Source organism: Papaver somniferum, chromosome 6, assembly GCF_003573695.1.
Source record: "Papaver somniferum cultivar HN1 chromosome 6, ASM357369v1, whole genome shotgun sequence".
Taxonomy (NCBI): Eukaryota; Viridiplantae; Streptophyta; class Magnoliopsida; order Ranunculales; family Papaveraceae; genus Papaver; species Papaver somniferum.
In genome coordinates, this window is record NC_039363.1 from 92,772,702 (window position 1) to 92,792,900 (window position 20,199).

Below are 20,199 nucleotides of genomic sequence, written 5' to 3' on the forward strand. Positions count from 1 at the left end.
TGTATGATCTATTTTATCGATGACGCACTTGAACCTTCCTAGAAGTGTTAGTGAACTAGCACTTATCCTGTCAATTTTGCCAGTATGTTACGATATTAACAACCCAGTTAGCTAGGCACATGAATCTCACCCACTGTCGTTGCGAAGAAAACACTATTTGCACCTAGAATTTTTTTATCGGCAAAATACCGGACTTATTTGAATGACGAAACACCAGAAGAGTTGACCGACAAACATAGTTGGCCAGAAAGACATAAGCTTGGTTAGAAGAATTTGCTAGGGTGCACCACCTCATTTTTGGTGCAGTTCATGCGTTTCCAAAACTATCACCGTGACTCTGGGATTTTTGAACGTATCAACAATTGTAGTTCCAATGTACCTTGCCGGGGCACAAACGATTACTATTCCAAAATGACAATTAATGGAGATTGGAAATGGAACACTGGATTTTTTCCAAGATAAATTCTCTCTTGGTTGTAACAACCACTTCATTCTACTTACTATTCTTCCTTCGTTGACTAGGGAAGATTGAGAGTAATTAACTGGCGTTTCGATTTCCAATAGTGACAAGTTGAAGCAATTCCAAGCTCTATAAATACTAAAACCTTGTTAAGATTTCTTTTCACATTAGCAGCAGCATTTCTCGCCAGCTGAATAAGGTAACATCACTGGTATCCCCTATAATTTCAGTATTACACTCTTCAAATAACCTCAAGAAATTCCCTTATTTTTTCTTACTCTCTTACTAGCTAATTTGGGAATTCTTGCAGGAGGATGGATTATATTATGGACAATCGAACTCCGATTTCAGCTAAAGAACCTGCAGCTTCATTAGAAATTACGAACTGCCTTGAATTGCCTCATGATGTTCTATGTCATATTTTCCTTAAATTAGGGGCAATTGATATCTCATATATATAGAACTACAACCAGATGAAAATGGACAGATTCGCATCCGTAACTCGTCAGTACTAATGATTTGTTTTCAGGTCTTCTGAATTGAGATGTCTTCGGTTTGTATCTAGCAATCAAATTAGCGGTGACGCATTGATTAACATGGCCAAGAAAGCCGTCATGCTGGAAGAACTTGAAACATACAATTGTTCTTTTTCAAAGGATACGCTTAAAGGTGTTGGGAATGCATGCCCTCAATTAAGATCGTTCCGGCTCAACAGTCGAGGCTACTGCCGGCAACTAGGCATGGAGTATGATGATAAGGCACTAGCCATTGCAGAGAATATGCCTGAACTGCGTCATCTTCATCTTTTGGGGAATAAATTGACAAATGTGGGCTTGAAAGCAATTCTCGACGGCTGCCTGCATCTTGAATCTCTCGACCTCCGTCAATGCTTCAACCTTAATCTACTAAGGAGTTGTAGAGATAGGCTTATTAAGGCAAGGCTCCCGAATGACTCCACTGATGACGATGAATTAGATGACTATGAATCCTCTGAGGACAACTACATCTGCTATGCCGATGTCGACTTTCTGTGTTCTGAGTATTATTAATCTGCTATGCCGATGTCGGCTTTCTGTATTGTGAGTATTATTAACCAGGGGTGTGCATAAAATACGGAACCGCGGATTTCATCCGTAATTGTCCGTAAAATAGGGGTGAAAACCAATCCGTAATAGTCTATGGACCGGACACGGGTGAGTTTTCAAATCCGCAAGGTTTAACGGTTTGGTTGCGGATGGTTTTGTAAATTCGCGGATTCACCCGCACCGTAGGGTAGTAATGAAATTTAATAAAATTACTAAGAATAATATTGGAAGAATGAAGTTTATATATAAACATCTTTATATTTCTCTAACCTAATTCACACTCATTGCTATTGCTCTCTCTTCCAACAACTAATAAACACTAAGCCATACATACGGCTATGACGAATTGGGTTCGATTTTGTACCTACCTTCTCAAATATTACACTGAGTTGTCCGTAAATGATCGTTATCAGATAGTAAAAAAGTGATCTGACATCTGTAACAAACTAACAGTTCGTAAGTTCTATAAGGGCTTGGTTAAAACATCTCTTTCAACAAATCTAGTAGTGAATTTTGCGATTGTTGACGACTGCTTTGTGATATTCATGGATAGTTTGGCACATATATTACAATTTCCACCGCTGGCTGCTCTGCCTTGAAGACTAAATTTGCTGCAGAAGAGAATGGAACTCAAGTCGTGGATAATATCGTTTTACTTTCTTTTTTCCTGTGATTAAATCCGCATCCGGTCCATATCACCCGCTGATCCGCGGATGTGAAATCCACGGGTGATTGGGTTGGACACGGTTTGATTTTCCAAATCCGCAACTCTGACGGATTGGACATGGGTGACCCCTAATCCGCAACCGTCCGTCCGTTGCACACCCCTATTATTAACCACCGACTCTTGCTCTTCTTTTAGGGAAAATTAGGCCAAGGCCCAACCCATGGATAACCCATAATATGAGACCCTTAATTAAAAGAAGTTTAAATCTAGGTCCGAGTTATTAAAAGACATTCATGCCCTTTTATATATTGTCAAGCTCCAAACTAAATAAAATTTAAATTTAAGCCCAACAATATTAAATCTAGGCCCAAAATTATTAAAGTATAGTGTGAATGTGTAAACAGAAGTTACACATGCATATGACATGTGTATCCAGAAATTACACATCCACATGGCATGTGTAATTAGAAGTTACACATTAAATAAAAAATAGACATCAAAAAGAATGCATACAGAAAAGGCATTTATTACTTTAATACTCATTTACAATAATTTCTTAGCATGTGTAACTAGAAGTTACACATGCATCTGTCTAGTGTAATGGAGAGTTACATATGCATCTATATGGTGTAACCGAGAATTACACATGCATTTGACTTGTGTATTCAGCGTCAACTGCAATTCCAGCGAGACCAATATCACAAATAAGCAATTAACTTTTATAAAGTTATCGGAAACCTGAAATATAACAACAAACAAACATGAACCTGTGTCAAAAAAAAATGCGAAAGAATATTGTTCAATATTTAGGAAAACAACAAAAAAAAGTCCATAAGAATGCTTAATATCAATAGCAATGAACAGACATATGAACCAATGCCAACACATGCAAACAAATATTGTTCAATATTTAGGAGAAAAACAAATATTGATTAATGTCCATAGCAATGAACTAGCAGTTACACATGCATCTTGTTAGTGTAACTAGCAGTTACACATGAAATGACTAGTGTACTTGAGAGTTACACATTCAAATTTCCATACCATACGAATCTAAAAGAAAATTTTCAGGCTGAAAAATCCATGAATACATATACCAAATAAATTCACTAGCAACACAACATAAGCAACAGAATTGGTCTAAAACTCCAAACATTGAAACTGAAGGGAAATTGGTGGAACCTTCAAATCTCGGTGACTACAAAAATAGATGTGTATGCAATAGTTACACATGTATATGGAATGTGTATGCTTTATTTACACATGTAATATGCATGTGTAATCAGCAGCTACACATCCATAAAGTTTGTGTATGCCGCTGTTACACATGCATATGACATGTATATCAGAGCAAAAGAAGTCGAATATGTATATCAGAGCAAAAGAAGAAAGTGCCTTAGTCTGATGGAAAATAAAAACCAGTCAAATCAGATAGATTTTTTAGATTTGCAACAATCTCAAATAATGAAGGAAATTTCTTTTGGCCCTGATTGGTGTTTCAAAACTAAAGAATGGGAAGATTTGAAAGGGAAAGAGGGAAGGGCTTACACCATCATAAGTAAACTCGACACGTCTTTCATTCTCCCAAGCTGTGATTTTAGATGCCAGGGTCTCAACCGTTGGTGCTCCCCTATTGCCTCAACCATTGTTGCTCCTCCATTGCAAAATAACATACAGACACAAGCAGTCAACGTCATATTCAACAAGCAGTCACCAAAAGCTTTAAATGTAAAAAAAATAAAATATGTTTCAACCAGTATACATCCTAAGTTACTGCAACATCATTAATAACCAAAACAGATGGACAATAATAATATGTTAAATCATTCTTATATCATACCATTCATATGATCATTCCAGATGTCATTTATTCTTATATTCACAAACATAACAAATCATTAAAAAAAACAACAATGAATCTTGCAAGCTAAACAAATAAAATGACATATAACTATGTGTTTTTTGAACTCTCAGAGTCATTTATTCATTGTGAACCAGGTACTGCCTTTATCCTCAATTGAGGTTCATTTAAAGATACTTTTGGAACTGATTCTTCTAAGATAAATTAGTATTTTCTCATTTATATATCAAATTCCGGGTTTAACACCTCATTGTTTTTTTAAAGTTACAGCATCAATGTTAAAGTAATATTATGTCTATTGAAGCTATTTCAATCAGCTAATAACAAATAGAAGTTTCATATTAGGTTACATATGCATATTCCATCAAATTAGCATGTGCGACTTATAGTTACACATCTAATTTGCATGTGTAACTAGTAGATACACATCCATTTAGCTTGTGTACCTAGAAGTTATACATTTAATTAGCATGTGTAACTACTAGTTACACATCCATAGTCTGCCACTGCTAGTTAAACGTGCAAACTGTCATGCATATGGCTTGTGTAATGTGCAGTTAAACAGATGTAAAAGAGAAAATGAGTTAAGTGAAACCATTCCAGACCTATATCCTCACCTATATATCCATATACTATCTTTCAAGAAAACAAGTAGCTAGTCGTAAGTAATCAAGAAGGCTTACCTGATAAGGGTGTTCACTTTTTCTGTCTGGATGTTGTACATCTTCTTGACAACATCCTTGATTTTCTTCTTTTCATCACGGATATAAACAATGAATACTAGGGTGTTGTTGTCTTTAATCTTCTTCATTGCGGACTCTGTGGTGAGTGGGTATTTCAGGATCTGGTAATGGTCAAGCTTGTTCCTTAGTGGTGCACTAATACATGGGTACTTGGGGTTCCTTGCCTTCTGCAATATCTTTGGCCTATTCTATCAAATGAACATGAGAAAAATGATTTCAAATTAAATCATCTGTCTACAATGCTTACCACCAATGGCCAAGCCTGAAGGTGGTGATGGTTGTGGTGGAGGAACTGAAACTGGAAAGGTCAAAAGTGACCCTTGTTGATTATGATGATCTTGTTGAACTTCTGATTCAGAGGCAGCACCCAGTTGTTTATTTTGATAAAAACTTAAAAGGTCCTGGCCGTCATATTCTATAACTTGCGTCCAATTCTCATATGCTCGTTTCACCAAGGCATCCACATATGCCACAATTCTTTATTAGCCTCCAAGTTTCTCCCATCAGGTATTTCTTAAACTTTCAGAAACAGCTTGAAGAGCTTATAATCTAGTTATTGTTAGAGCCATAACAGTGTTTGTACTTTTTATATAAAGGTAATAAGAGCATCCCTTATAGGTACAGTTCATAGTTTAAGAGCTACCGTAGCTACGATGCCTGGGCACAACAGTCAAACTTTCTGCTAATCAGGTGAGATGAATCGTGCATGTAGATAAAAGATTGGGATAAAATTTTAAATTCAGGTAATAATTGGAACTAACTTTCTCATTATCAGAAAGAGAATCAGCTGGATGATACTGTCCACCAGCAATAAGACCATTCCTTGTCGCGTCATCATAAAAAACATAATGCTTTCCACTCAAAACACATGTCTTTGCATGTTCAATGAGCATGTCCCACATCTTATTTTACATACCACTGTCGAGGACCTAAACCCAAAAAAGAGAAACTTCATATCACAAATTAAAGTGCAAGAAACGTGGAACTGTAACCAACTAAATACAAAATTTTGCATGCTTACACTTCGCAATCTTGGTGAATCTTTAACTACAAGGCGGAGAAAATCTTCCACTGTGTATATTCCGGACTTATTCAGCCTCTTGTGTAATGACCTATCCTTAGAAATCTTCTCCAGTCTCCAATCATCATCAGTTAGTGCTGGTGGATAGTGTTTTTTAGATGCTGAAGTGCAACGATAAGTAAGTAACTTCAGATTCAACCAACATTTGAACATGTAGAAAAAGACAATAAGTGAGGAAATAACAATGTGAAAACTTACATTCTCCTCGGTGATCCTTCACCGTGAAGGTCTCGGTTTTTTCCTCACGAATACGAAGTCCCTCGCAGTAACCTGACGACACTACGTCCCAGCTTTGACTAACAAGAAGTATTGCTGCTATAATTTGGTTTTTGCCTCACGAATACGAAGGCCCTCGTAGTAACTGGTTTGCATAGTAATCCATCATTTCTCATACAAATGAACAAAACAGTACAATAGCAGCCAGAACATTTCTCATACAAACGAAAAAAACATTACCATAGTAACAATGATATAATTCAGGTTAGGTCAAAAATGGAGAGAAACTCAAGCTCGAAAGAATTAGATATACAATAAAGATTAAGTTGAATTTGATCAATCAGGATAGGGAATTAACATATCTATCAAATTTCAATCACGAAATTTAAAAAAAAAACTAAAAAATTTGTATCTGATCTCTTCATGATAGGAAAAGATATTACCTAAAATCAAATTATAGTAATTCACATTCACTGCTATCCTGCATTTATATCTCAGTCACCACCACATCTCCAATCCAATCTTCTGCAAATTCCATCAATAAGCTCCAATAATTTAGTTCAAAATTTAACCTGCAATTTCAGTTTCACAACTAAACATATCACCACCAGTAATTTTCAATAAATAATACATGTGTAATAAATTCAATTTCGTTCAAGAGATACAACAAACTACATAGAATCAGAAGTAAACTACACAAAATTGAGCAATTCAGTCAAAGTATATGAAACTCGTAACAAATAGATGGGTAACAGAGATGACGATTCATTGATTTCGAATCTGAAAACCGATTTTCAATTGATATTTAAGAAGATCGATTGATTTTCAGTAAGAGAACCTAGAAAAAAATTGTATTATGTTCTTAAAATTTTCATCTTAAACAGCAAGAGAAAGATTAGAATATAACAGATCTGAACTTTGATCATGAGTTCATACAGAAAATTCAGTCGAAATTCATAATTTCAAGGTGATTTCAATTGAATTAAAAGATGATGATAAATGAAACTTATCTGTAGGTCGATTTGATTCTGTTGATGAATCTTCAGGTGCAGTTGATCTTATTTCATATCAAATAAATGTTCTTCATCTTCCATATCATCTCTCTCTCGATCGGATGCAACTGATCTTTGAATGGATCTAAAAGTAGAGGATGAAAAATGAAAAGCCTAAAGCTTCTTCTCGTTGTTGCAGTAGAAGATCTAAAAGCAGAAGATGAAAAATGAATTTCAGGAAAAACCCTAAAATCTGTTTTCTCTGCAACTGAGAGAGAGATGAGAGAGAAATAAAATGGAGAAATGAATGGATAGTATTATTTTTCTCTTGTATATATTGAAAAGGGTAATCTTGACATTACGAAAATGTAACTTTATTACCAAGCCCTGAAATTTAAAGTTCTGGGCCTAGAAATATTAAAAAGTGAAAGTATGGAGTTGATAGGGGAGGATCCATTTAGTGGGGCTTCTATATATTGAACCCATATAGTAGGGGGTTCTAGTATTTTTCACCTTATTCAAGATTTTATCTAATGGTTTTTGGAGTTTTGAATTATATTTCTTACGACAGTATTACCACTATCCTGCAATTCAAAACGATTTTGAAGGTCCCACTCGACCTATAAGACTTAGGTTACAAAAAGAGTAGAGCCATCTAATATCGATCCACATGAGGATATATTGATATTAGATTTATCTACTAAAATAATGAAGCTGGAGAGATAGTTCAAGGTATAATTAGCAAATCACGTAGCCACATGATGGACAAACCAAATGAAAATCGGTGATACCTTTAATCTTCTTTCACTCTTTTTTTATTTTAGTTATTAGTTTAGACTTTATGATTTACCTCTTCTTGTTTTTTGCTCTTTATCTTTGTGTTCGTTTCTTTTAACTTTCTTTGTAAATTAGTTGTAACTTCCATGGAAAATGCCCAGGAGTTTCTTTTCAAATAAGTTGTATTGATTTCTCTGGATATTGTGGAATTATCCGTAACTTCCTTATCCTTTCTGTTAGTCTTAACTAATGTTGTTTTATCTCTCAATGGAGTAGATTTCTTGTACCTTTGCAGATCTTCAAATTGCTGGTGGGTAACCAGTGGTGGATTTCAGAAAAATGTTTGCTTCTGAAATTATTAAAAAAAAAGTTGGAAAGCAGTTGTGCTAGCTATCATTCTTATGATGGCTGTTCATACCAGTAGAAAAGCGACATCTCATGTCCTTGCAAACAGCATTAGAACCCAATCTGATAACCTTCATGATTATCGAGATAGCCATCCCAATAGAACTCATCTTGAAATTTTTTAGAAAGCTCTTCTTCCCCGTAAAATTTTGAAGTGTAACGCCCGTAACCTCAGGAAAATAACGTAAAAGTGAAAATCATTTATCCAAATTACCGCATGCACCCACTATTAGTTCCACCAATTAGGGCCAATAAAAAAACTGAAACTCTCATCCTATATATAAAAAGTATAGTCCAGCCTTCAATGCAAATCTTTTGTATTGTCATACCAGAGAGTTTTGTCCAGCAAAATAATATTCTCAAACCATTTTCAAAAAATTGTGTGCATTATACTCGGGATATTTTCTTAAATTTAATATATTCCTGGAAGAGTATATGTACTCATAACATCAACAGCTACAACACAAACATAGAAACCAGTCTTGATATATCCAGAATTAATCCTCGTAATCATCAAAATCATCCCAATATGGCTGAAAGCTCAAATTCTAGAGAAAACAGAAACAATCTCTTATCAAGACAATTGAGAGGTGCCACCCTTGAAGTACCTACTGAGAGAAGAAGTGTTGTAGGAAACTCTCAGAACATCAACAAAGCTGCAGAAGAATGGTCATGTGCCTTGCTAGGAAAACTAGTGCACAAAGATAAAGTCCCAATGTTTGTCATCAAATAAAAAATCAACTCACCGTGGAGAGAGTACAGAAACAAACAGATCAGACCAATGGGTCACAACCTGATGTTAGTCAGATTAAACACTGACGAAGAAAGAGAATAAATCATCAGAAATGGCCCATGGTTGATAGGGGAAGTCATGTTCGTTGTTCAAAAGTTCGTTCCTGGCACTTCTGCTAGAGACTATGTCTTCACCCACCAGTAATTTAATGTTCAATTTAAACATATCAAACTTGAACATATGAACTCTAGTGTTATTGATGAAGCTATTAGTTTTATTGGGAAGAAGATCTGGACCAAACCTGAAAACTGCAGGCCAAGATATGGGAGCACTGTAAAAGAAAGAATAGAAATGGATCTCACGAAGCCGTTATATAGGGGTGGATGGTGGAAAACTATTGATGGGAAAGATGTATGGATTCTCTATCACTGGGATCTAAAACCAAAGAAAACATGTCAAAAATGTTTTGTGGTAGATCACAAAGAACATTCCTGCATGAAATACGAATATCTGTTGTACCTTGACAGTCTAACTGAGGAAGAATATGAAGCTTACATGCAAGAGAAGAATGAAGCTGCTGAAGAAAATGATTCTGAGGCGACTATATCAAACCCCATGATGGAAGAATCAGTGGAGAACGAAGATAATGATGAGTCTAGGCAATCAAAAAGAATGAGAAACTCAGCTATGAACCAAGAACCCTCTATGAACCCACATAATATCCATGTGACTCCACCAAAAAACCTTGAGAATATTGCTATTACTGGTATGAACAATATGGTGAACCCGGAGGTGGCTCTGGATAATTCAGAAGCAACACATTCTGCACCTGCAAGCAATTATGTTGGAGGCACTGCTCAGGTATATACTATTCGAACTTTCTTAATTTTTTCGGCTCTCAATTTTCATATCTTCTGCTTTAGTTACTGCTATTTAGAATGCCAATTTTGTTTTAGAAATTCTAGTACTTTAAAGCTTGAAAGTAATTGCTTTAGAAATTTGTCAACCATTTCAAATATGAGAATCATAGCTTGGAATTGTAACGGATTTGCAGACAAGGAAACTAGAAACTATGCTAATAACCTAAATAGAATGATAAATCCTGACATCCTTTTCCTCCAGGAAACAAAAATAAGTTCAGATAAAATTATTAGACTTACAAAGCCTCTTAATTTCCTAAACATTTTTTATGTTCCTTCAGTTGGTAAAGCTACAGGAGTTTGTTTACTTTGGAAAGATGGATCCAAGCTTGATATCATTTATCATGACAAAAATATGATTCATTGCTTAGTTACTAGCAACCCCTCTAAGCCAACTTGGTTTTTGTCCTGTGTCTACGGTTTTCCCTATCCTCAAGAGAGTAAAATGCAATGGGATCTTATTAAAACAGTTTGTGAAAATTTCAATATCAATGCCCCTTGGGCTCTTATTGGAGAACTGAATCTTATTCTACATGAAGAGGAAAGAAATAATAGCAATGACTCTACTTATAAAGTTTCCAAATCAGCTCAAGATGTTCTAGATGCTGGCCTTAGTGATCTAGGATTCCATGGAAATCCATTTACTTGGACTAGCAACAAGCATGGAACAAGAAAAATTAGATCTAGACTGGATAGAACTTTAACTAATCCTGACTGGCTAATAAACTTCCCTGATTCTTGTTTAAAACATCTTCCTTTTTTGGGATCTGACCATTGCCCTATATTTCTAGACTTGTCCCCTAATGATATTTGTAGGTCAAGAACATGAAAGTTCTTTGAATGTTGGTTGCGTGAACATTCATGTAAATATGAAATTCAGAAGGCTTGGTCAAGAAGTTTCAATGGTTCAACTGGATTCAAACTAGATAAGAAATTATCAGAAACAATGAGACTTCTTTCGTTATGGAATAGAAGTACCTTTGGTAATATACAAGAAAAATTGAGTGTACTTCAGCAGCAACTACAAGTCCTACAACAGCCAAACTCAACCAGAGATAACACTCAGCTAGTTAAAGAAGTCGAAAGAGAAATCGAAGAATGGAATATAAGAGAATAGAAATTCTACAGGCAAAAAAGTAGAGAGATCTTCTTCAATGATGTGGATCAAAATACGAAGAACTTTCATATGCAAGCAAACAAGAGGAGGAGTAGAAACAGAATAGAAACTTTACAAAAGTCAGATGGAAGCTGGTGCACTGGAAAAAACAATCTTAGAAACTTCTTAATTCTCACTTTAAGGACATCATGAGTTCAACAAATCCTTCCTCAGATGCAGCCCTGCTTGATTTATTACCAAGATGTATCACTGATGAGGACAACATTGCACTCACCAGAATCCCAGATGAAAACGAAATTACTCAAGCTCTCAAGTGTATGCAACCATGGAAGGCGCCAGGGCCAGACGGTTTCCCTCCAGGATTTTTTCAAAATCAGTGGTCAGTTGTCAAAGACGAAGTAGTCAATATGGTGCAGTCCTTTTTTAGTTCCGGCAGACTGTTGAAGAAGATGAACAAAAAAAATCTTTGTCTCATCCCTAAGACAACTTTGCCGCACACACCAAGTGACTACAGGCCAATTTCTCTCTGCAATTCCACCTACAAGTTAATAACAAAGATTATGGCAACAAGGTTGAAGCCCCATCTGGATAAGTTCATCTCTCCCATGCAGGCAGCCTATGTACCAGGTAGACAAATAAGTGATAACATCACTTTAGTTCAAGAACTTATTCATTTCATGAAGAAAAATAAAACCAAAAAGCATTATCTGGCTATGAAATTAGACATGAGCAAAGCCTTTGATCGCATCGAATGGAGCTTCCTAAACGTTATTATGCTGAAACTGGGCTTCTCCACAAAATGGTGCCATCTAATACAAGTTTCTCTCGACTACAGAAATTCAGATACTTCTTAATGGTTCACCTTGCCATTATTTTAAGCCAACAAGAGGCATACGACAAGGCGACCCAATATCTCCTTATTTGTTTCTGATTACAATGGAAGTCTTCACCAGAGCTTTGGCCCAAGATGAGAGAAATGGCGCAATACAAGGAATAAAGATCTCAAGAAAAGCACCCCAAGTAACTCATTTGCTATTTGCAGACGATTGCCTCCTTTTCGTCAAAGCAAATATGCACAATGTTAATACCCCCTCCGTCCTAGTTTACTTGCCAAAATTGAGTTTTTTTTAGCAAAAGTGTACCAAAAAATTACTATATTTTCCACTAAAATTTTCTAATTATTAAGAAAGAAATAAAAACTAGGATATAAAAACTAATATAGTAAACAAGTAAGTTGGAAGATTGATGGCGTATATGCAAGTAATTTGAATTTGTTTCAAGTTTTTGCAAAATGCTATTTTGACAAGTAAACTAGGATGGAGGGAGTAATATCCTAGAAATTATTAAAAAGTTCAGTGTGATTTCAGGGCAGCAAATCAATTTTCAAAAATCGGCAATCTTCTTCTCCAAACATCTACCACCAAGACATTGTAGAATGCTCTTGAGAAGATTAAAGATGAAGCAGACGTCATTGGAGGAGAAATACCTGGGGATCCCTTTATTTTTGAAGAGAAAGAAAACCTTATCTTTTTCATCATTAGTAAAAAACATGAAATCTCGACTCAAAAAATGGAACGGAAAATTCTTCAACCAATCTGGAAGATCATTCATGGTGAAGCACGTCCTCAATGCCCTGCCATCACATCATATGGGGGTATTCAAAATCCCAGAGACCACTATTCACGAGATGGACAAAGTGCAGAGAGACTACTGGTGGAACAAACCACAAGGAGGAGGTGTCTACATTGCTAGATGGCCAAAAATGTGCAGAGATAAAGCAACAGGAGGATTAGGGTTCAGGGATTTACAATGTTTTAGTAATGTACTCTTAGCAAAGGCTGCATGGAGACTATGTCAACAACATCAACAACTGTGGGCAATTTCTTTAAAAGAAAGGTATTTTCCACTCACTACTTCTCTGCATGCAAAGAAGAAAAAGATTTCAACTTGGGCTTGGCGCAGCATACAAGGTATAATGGAGTTTGTAAAAACTTGGAGTTTTTGGATTGTTGGAGATGGCAACAAAATACACACTTAGAAAGATAACTGGATCTCAGGAAGACATTCACCCCCAATACCAGAAGTGAGATGCGATGAAGCTGAGAAATATGCAATGGTGTCTAATCTTATTAATCCACAAACCAAAACCTGGAAAGTGGATATTGTCAGAAGACTGTTGAACCATGAGGATGTCGAAAGAATACTACAAAAACGTCTACCTGCAGCTGGTGATGACAGGCTGGTCTGGACTTTAACACGCAATGGCCAATTTACAGTAAAATCGGGGTATAACAAGTTGATGGAGATTAAAACAAATAGGCAGGAATTCTATGAAGAAGACACTGCAAAAATATACAAACATATTTGGGGAATGGATACTCTTCCGCGGGTTAAACATTTCATCTGGAAATGCTAAACAGATAACGAGAGAGTGGCTAGACAGATGGGCTATACTGGAGAGCATTGTGCAGTCTGTCAACAAGGCATCGAAACAACTTCGCATATCCTCAAGGACTGTCATTTCTCAAAAGCAGTTCTTTTAGCAACCCCTGGAGCAAGTAGAAGTTCTCAGACCAACAACAATTCAATTGCAGATTGGATTGGTAGTTGGTTCGAAGACCCTATGAATCAACTAGTTGAAAACTGGACAATGAAGATGGCTAATACCCTCTGGGAAATCTGGAAAGCACGCTGTAAGTGCGTTTTTGAGAATGTCAAGCCAAATCCAATATCAGTAATAAGAAGCATTCGGCATCTTAATGACAACACAGGGAAGGAGATGAAAAGGAAGATTAATCAGGTCACTCCAACAACAACAGCAAACCACACTCATCCATTGCGACAATGGATACCTCCTCCTAATCCTTATTATTCAATATGTTGTGATGCTTCTTACAAAAAAATTAATGATTTACATCACTCAGGAATTGGTCTAATCTTGAGAAATTTTGCAGGAATCTTTGAGCAAGCAAAGTGCTCTTATGCAAACAGACTAGAGAGTGCAGAACAAGCTGAAAGTTAAGGTCTACTGTAAGCTATGGAATGGGCTGAAGAGTTAAAGCTTCAACATGTCAACTTTGAATTGGATGCGCAAGTTGTAGCAGAAGCAGTTCACAAGAATCATCATTTAGCAGCTTGGGAAAATCACTCTACTATCTTAGTCATTAAAGAAAAACTATGCAACAATCCATTATGAAGTTGCAAATTTATTAATCGCAATTGTAATAAGCCGGCAGATCTTTTGGCTAGACACGCTAGAATTCTCAAAGTTAGTAGGACTTGGATTAACAATCCACCCAATTTCATTGCTCATGCAATCTTAAAGTATGGAGACAATGCTGTAACCTTTCTTTTAAGTAATGAAAATTTTCTCTTTGCATTAAAAAAAAGAAAGAAATAAAAGTCTCACTCGAAAAAACTGGAATAGTTAACCGACAAACATATTTGGTCGGCAGGCGCAGTTCATACACGTGGCTAGATGATTGAACTAGCGAAAACACACTATCAAATGGCGCGTTTTCCAATTTTTTCAAAACTACTGAATACCTTTTGGGATCTTTTAATCCATTCACTTGGAAAAGCCATCCATAGATCTAAAACCTCATTAAGCTTCAGTTTCAGAGCAGCAACAGCATTTCTTGTGAGTTGTGAGAGATCTCAAGAGCGTTCTGTAATTTCAATAATTTAGGGTAGGGGGATTTTTGCATTTACGGAGGATGCCTCCCACAAATAAAAAATTTCCTCAAAAGAAGAAGAAGTTTGAAATCATTGACAATCAAACTCCGATTTCATCAGAAGAAATTAGAAATTGGGTTGAATTGCCTCCTGATGTTTTATTTCTTATATTTCTCAAATTAGGCGCAATTGACATCTTACTTAGGGTTCAACCAGTCTGTTCAACCTGGAGAAAAGCTTCCAAAGAACCTTCGTTGTTTCGTTCAATAGATACGAGGAATACTTGGGATTCGTTCAAGGTAAGCTTGTATGATACCAGGATTGGGTGGGCTTTGTTTGAGAATAACATGTATGATATTGAAACGTTAATCAAGAAAGCTGTGGATAGGAGCTGCGGCCAGTTGATTGACTTCTCTTTGGAACGTTTTTGTAGCGATGAGCTTTTGGCGTATATTGCTGACAAGTAAGTGAATTACATCTCTTAATTTGTTTTGGAATTACGAATTTCTTGTTGTTCAATTGCATTTTTGAATGGTTTTTCCTTACATTGTAATTGTGTGTCTATCATGTTAAGTATTTTGTTCAATATATGGGTTATTTAGGATAATGAAGTTTCTGCTGAACTGTTGACTGATTTGAAAACACGCATGACTTGTGACATTTTTGTTCCTATTTCTCCAAGTGCAAGGCATTACTATCCCACCGTGGAGTCCCTTACCCGTCAACAATTATAATCATTCCGATTGTAATTACAAAATCGACAGATTTCACATTTGTATACAAATTTGCTGTGTTGAATAACTGCAATTGGAAACCTGGAAACAAATTATACCGTAACAGTAAAACAATGAACACTACCAGTTTCCTAGTTTCTCTTCAGCAATCCTGAACTAAATTGACTATGTTTGTTGGTCGTACAAGTTTAACGTCTTTGTAGTTAATTGCAGTTTTCACCATTCATTGTATGTGGAGTTCTTCGTATGATCTGTTGATTCTGAAACATTTTGGATTGAATGTAGAAGAGTTACGGTTATAAGGGTTGTTTGAGTGCTAGTGTAATTTTCCTCCTGTGGATATTACTCTTGTTTGCTGTGACGGAGCCCCGAGAGGAAATCCTAGGATTGCAGGATATGGCTTTGTTGGCAGAATAGTACTGGCAGTTTCCTTAAAGCCGAGTCTGCTGGTTTGGTTGTGGCAACAAACTTTCTAGTAGTGGTGAAGTAGTGGCTGTTATTAAAGCTCTTGAGTAGGCTACTGAAGTTGGTTTGTTGCATATTGTTGCATTCTGATTTGGAAGTTGTGATTAGTGCTTTTATTTCTGGGAATATTACCTTGCATCTTTATGTCGAGATGCCAGAATCAGCAGATCCGTACTTTGGTTGCAGTTTAGACATGGGTTTAGAGAGATAAATTTCTCTGCTGATCTCTTTGGAAAAAAGGGAGTCATGTTAAGTCGTGGTCAGTATGTAAGATATGATTCTAGACCTCAGTACCAGACTTGAATGGCCTTTTGGAAACTATTTTGGATTTAGCGGACCATTTTATGCTCTTAGAATCATAGGCCAACCTTGGGCTCAAAGAGCCTAGCAGTTCCAGTGTGAACTTTATCGGTTGAGCATGAGTTTTTGTTGATTGTGCTGCATCACTTTTATGAGTTCTGTAGATAAATCATATTTTAGAGCATGCTTAGAAGATACGAGTATTACTCTTGAATATCCATATTTCCTGTTAATGTGAAAAATTCTAACCTGTGATATTATAGTTCATCTAGATATGAAGATTGGTTTCAAAAATAATTTACCATCGGAAAAAAAAATATTTTGTTGTATGCTTTGCAACATTATTTGGAACGGCTCCATATTAAATTATCTGTTTTCAGGTCTGGTTCCTTAAGATGTCTTCGGCTTGTATCTTGCTATCAAGTTGGCGATGATGCATTGATTAACGTGGCCAAGAAAGCTTTCCGGCTGGAGGAACTTGAAATATGCCACTGTTCATTCTCTGGGGATGTGCCTGATATGCTTAAAACAATTGGGAAATTATGCTCGCAGCTAAAATCATTCCGGCTCAACTGTCGAGGCTACAGGCTGCCACACAGAGATTTTGATGATGAGGCACTAGTCATTGCAGCAAACATGCCTCAGCTGCATCGTCTTCATCTTTTTGGGAATAAATTGACCAATGTGGGGTTGGGGGCCATTCTCAATGGCTGCCGGCATCTTGAATCTCTTGACCTCCGTCAATGCTTCAACCTTAATCTAGAAGGGGTTCTACTGAAGAGCTGCAAAGAGAGGCTTATAAAACTAAGGCTCCCAAATGACCCCACAGAGGACTATGAGTTTAATGCTGTAAATGTTGATGGCGATGATGATTATGAATCATTTTATCGCTACAGAGTCATAGATTTAGGTGATGGGAATTAATGCGGCTTCGATTAGTTCCAAAGAGTATCAAATGCTATCTTTTGAGTTTTAATCAATGACCGAGTCCATTATTGTCCTCTGAATGTGATAATCTTTGGACAAATCAGAAGTCGTAGCAGCCGAATCAAATTGAGGATGCTCTAAAAATCAGTGGCGGGATGTTCTGGGCTAAGTACGTGGGCTGAGTAATGTTCTTAAACCGCGTCAAATTAAGGAGGTGAAGTTTGGATTTTAACTTCTTAAACAAGGAAACGACGTGTTTCCTACTTCCAGTGTGAAAGTCAGATAGCTACGAAAGCTATATAAACAGGAGCAAACGCATATAAGAAGGGGAGGCCAAAGAATGAGAGCTAGAGGTTTCGTATTGGTCATTTTCCTTTTCTCTTAACATTTTCATAGGTTTTAGTATGCCTATGGATTGCTTGTTTTCTTGTCAGGGTGACGGATGAAAATGCAGATCTTAATTCATATTCTAAAACAAAGTACAAAATTCTCTTTTTTCGTGCTTAATATATTGTTTTGAGTATCTCAATTGATGTGATGCACGTTGAATCATTGATCTTAAACCAAAATAAATTGATAGTTGAATATGGAGATGAATAAAAAATGGAATAGGGCACATACAAAACAATTGCTTCTGGTAGTAGGCATGACGGAAAATTGACACTAAAACAGGGTGAAGAAAAGAATATTGTATTAGGGTTCAAGGTTCTAATGAAATATTCTTTCCGACAATTATTCGACCCTTTCCCAATTGAATTGGCGAGTACAAACAGTCCAATGAATATCGCCGTCAAGATACTTGAAGCCCCACAACAGTGTTGGATTCAAAGCTTGTACGACCTTGATCCAACCAAGAACACACTGGTTTTGTTTCTGATGATGCTTGTAAGAAAGAAAACAAAGAGAGTTGAGATGTTTTGAATGGAAAACAAGTCTCCTATTTAAAAAAGAAATCACACCCTTTGGAGATGACTCTTCATCTCTACAGGCATCTTTTCAGAGTGAACATGCGCGTCTCTTCCTTCAATGCGTCCATTGGTGAAACTAGATTTCTGATCAGTTTTTCTAACTGATAATAGAAACCCTAGAACAGAAAATTTCCAGCGAGACGTTGTCTCACACTCTGCAGGTCGAACCCCGGGAACAGCCTACAGGCCTACAATACAAGGGGTTGTTGGAAATATCCAACAGGGCAAAGGTGATAAATTTCATATGCGGGTTATTAGATTCCTAACATGAAACCATCGTTTCTGAAACCAAGTGCAAGAAGTGAGGGGTCTGAACAAAGTGAGTGACCTTACTCAAGATAAAGAATGGGATGTTTCTAAATTAAATGTTTGTTTTGATTTTGAATTGGTTAATATCATAACACAAATGCATATGTCGGTGGATGACAGAGAAAACCAAGTTTTATCTAGAATCTTACTAAGTATGGTAAATTCATTGTCAATGACTCAAATCATTATATAATAAGTTGAATAACAACTGTAACAACACCTCTAGATGGGCTTTAATCTGGAAGTTAAGAGTTCCACCGTCTATCCAAAAATTTATATGGAAAAAATGGCCCAGGCTATTATACTAAATGGTGAAAGTGGCAGCAATAACATAAACACAATTTGCAAAGTATGTAATAGTGAATCTCTGTATTTTTCTGGAATGTAATTTCGCAACCCAAGCCCGGAATCAACAACCTGTCATGAACTTCACAATGTCTTATATGAAACAAAACTCAACAACTCGTCATGAACGGTTAACCAATCTCTTTAACTCTACAAAAGAGATAGTTAACTTATGGTATGAGTAGAGTTATGCAACACACTATATCTTGGTACATTTGGAAAGCCATATTTAGCAATGCAATTGGCAATAAGGGCCAAAACAGTTGGGTCACAAAAAATTCTATAGTGAAATATGTTGGAGCATTGCTCGATCGAACTTGCAAGTTTTATTATCTCATGCTTGTTGTTAATGTTAGATGCATAAAAATATATCTTGATTTCTGGTCTACTTAAGTCAAGTCTCTGACTAGGATTAGAGTATGATAGTTGAGTATCATACATCACTGAATAACCCTCGAAGATCGAACTAAATATCAAATGAATAAATTTGAAGAACTTCGTCGAGAAAGAGGTATGCGAAGACTGGACCATCATATTTACTCACGGCATTATCATTCTATCTTTACGAGACTAAGTCGTGTGATTTTTAGTAGACTTAATATTGCAAGGAGGAAGTTTCGAGTCAAGCTTGTCTTGTTAAATTTCCCCAAAATATGATTCAAGCAATGGATGTTCATAGATCCTTAGCAATCTTAACTAAGAAGAAATTATTATTCAAGAACTATTTTTCTTTCAAGTTGATAATTTGGAAATTGTCCAAGCAATGATGTTTCATATCTATGGCGATTGAGAATGTTTCAAATCATTGAATTTTGAGTTCATTGGACCATTGAATCTAGACACAGGGTAGGTTCACATACCTAGTACGCTTAACATAAGCATCTGAGTTCCAGAATGAAGGTATGTACGCATACCAGTACGCATACCCCAAGGGCCTGAGTTCGTGAATATCTTAGAGCACGCAGACTCAGTATGCTTATCATATCTCCCTGAATTCGCGAACTGGTTCATAGGTATGTTTACCCCTACATATACTTACCTAGTACGAATTAAGCAGATGCTCATATTTTCACAAATATGTCTGGCATCACTAAAATTCCCATAAACACTTCTAAGACATCTTTGATCACAAAATCACTTTGTGTTTGTGAATCGTGATTTAATTATTGAGTGTTAAATGAACAAGATTATATGCTTATAAGTTCATATGGCATATTTTCCATGAACTATCATTATATACGGTTACCCTAGACCATAGTGTATATTCTTCTATACAATTTTGATACAAACTTCTCACATGCTTACATGAACTCCTAACAAGAGTTCCATCTAAACTGAGAAAATATTTGCTTGAATCTCAAGTTATCCATAGTTTTGAAAGTCTATAAATAGAATCAAACAATTGGGAATTCCAATTCC

At 36.2% G+C, this 20,199-nt stretch overlaps 2 protein-coding genes across 2 annotated transcripts; both read left to right on the forward strand.

The window, feature by feature from the left end:
• Positions 1-1,000: 1,000 nt before the first annotated feature.
• LOC113285892 (putative F-box/LRR-repeat protein 23) lies at positions 1,001-1,664 on the forward strand. The gene has a single exon (XM_026534631.1). The coding sequence runs from the start codon at positions 1,057-1,059 to the stop codon at positions 1,507-1,509; it is 453 nt and encodes a 150-aa protein (XP_026390416.1). The 5' UTR covers positions 1,001-1,056; the 3' UTR covers positions 1,510-1,664.
• A 13,109-nt stretch (positions 1,665-14,773) lies between these two features.
• Positions 14,774-17,155, forward strand: LOC113291097 (putative F-box/LRR-repeat protein 23). The gene is made up of 2 exons (XM_026540669.1): positions 14,774-15,195; positions 16,612-17,155. Exons 1-2 carry the CDS (start codon positions 14,774-14,776, stop codon positions 17,153-17,155), a joined length of 966 nt encoding a protein of 321 aa, XP_026396454.1.
• Positions 17,156-20,199: the final 3,044 nt, after the last annotated feature.

Coding starts and splice junctions, on each gene's coding strand:
- LOC113291097 (XM_026540669.1), top strand. CDS start 14,774: ATGCCTCCCACAAATAAAAAATTTCCTCAAAAGAAGAAGAAGTTTGAA. Junction 15,196..16,611: donor TTGGCGTATATTGCTGACAA/GTAAGTGAATTA, acceptor ATCTGTTTTCAG/GTCTGGTTCCTTAAGATGTC.
- LOC113285892 (XM_026534631.1), top strand. CDS start 1,057: ATGGCCAAGAAAGCCGTCATGCTGGAAGAACTTGAAACATACAATTGT.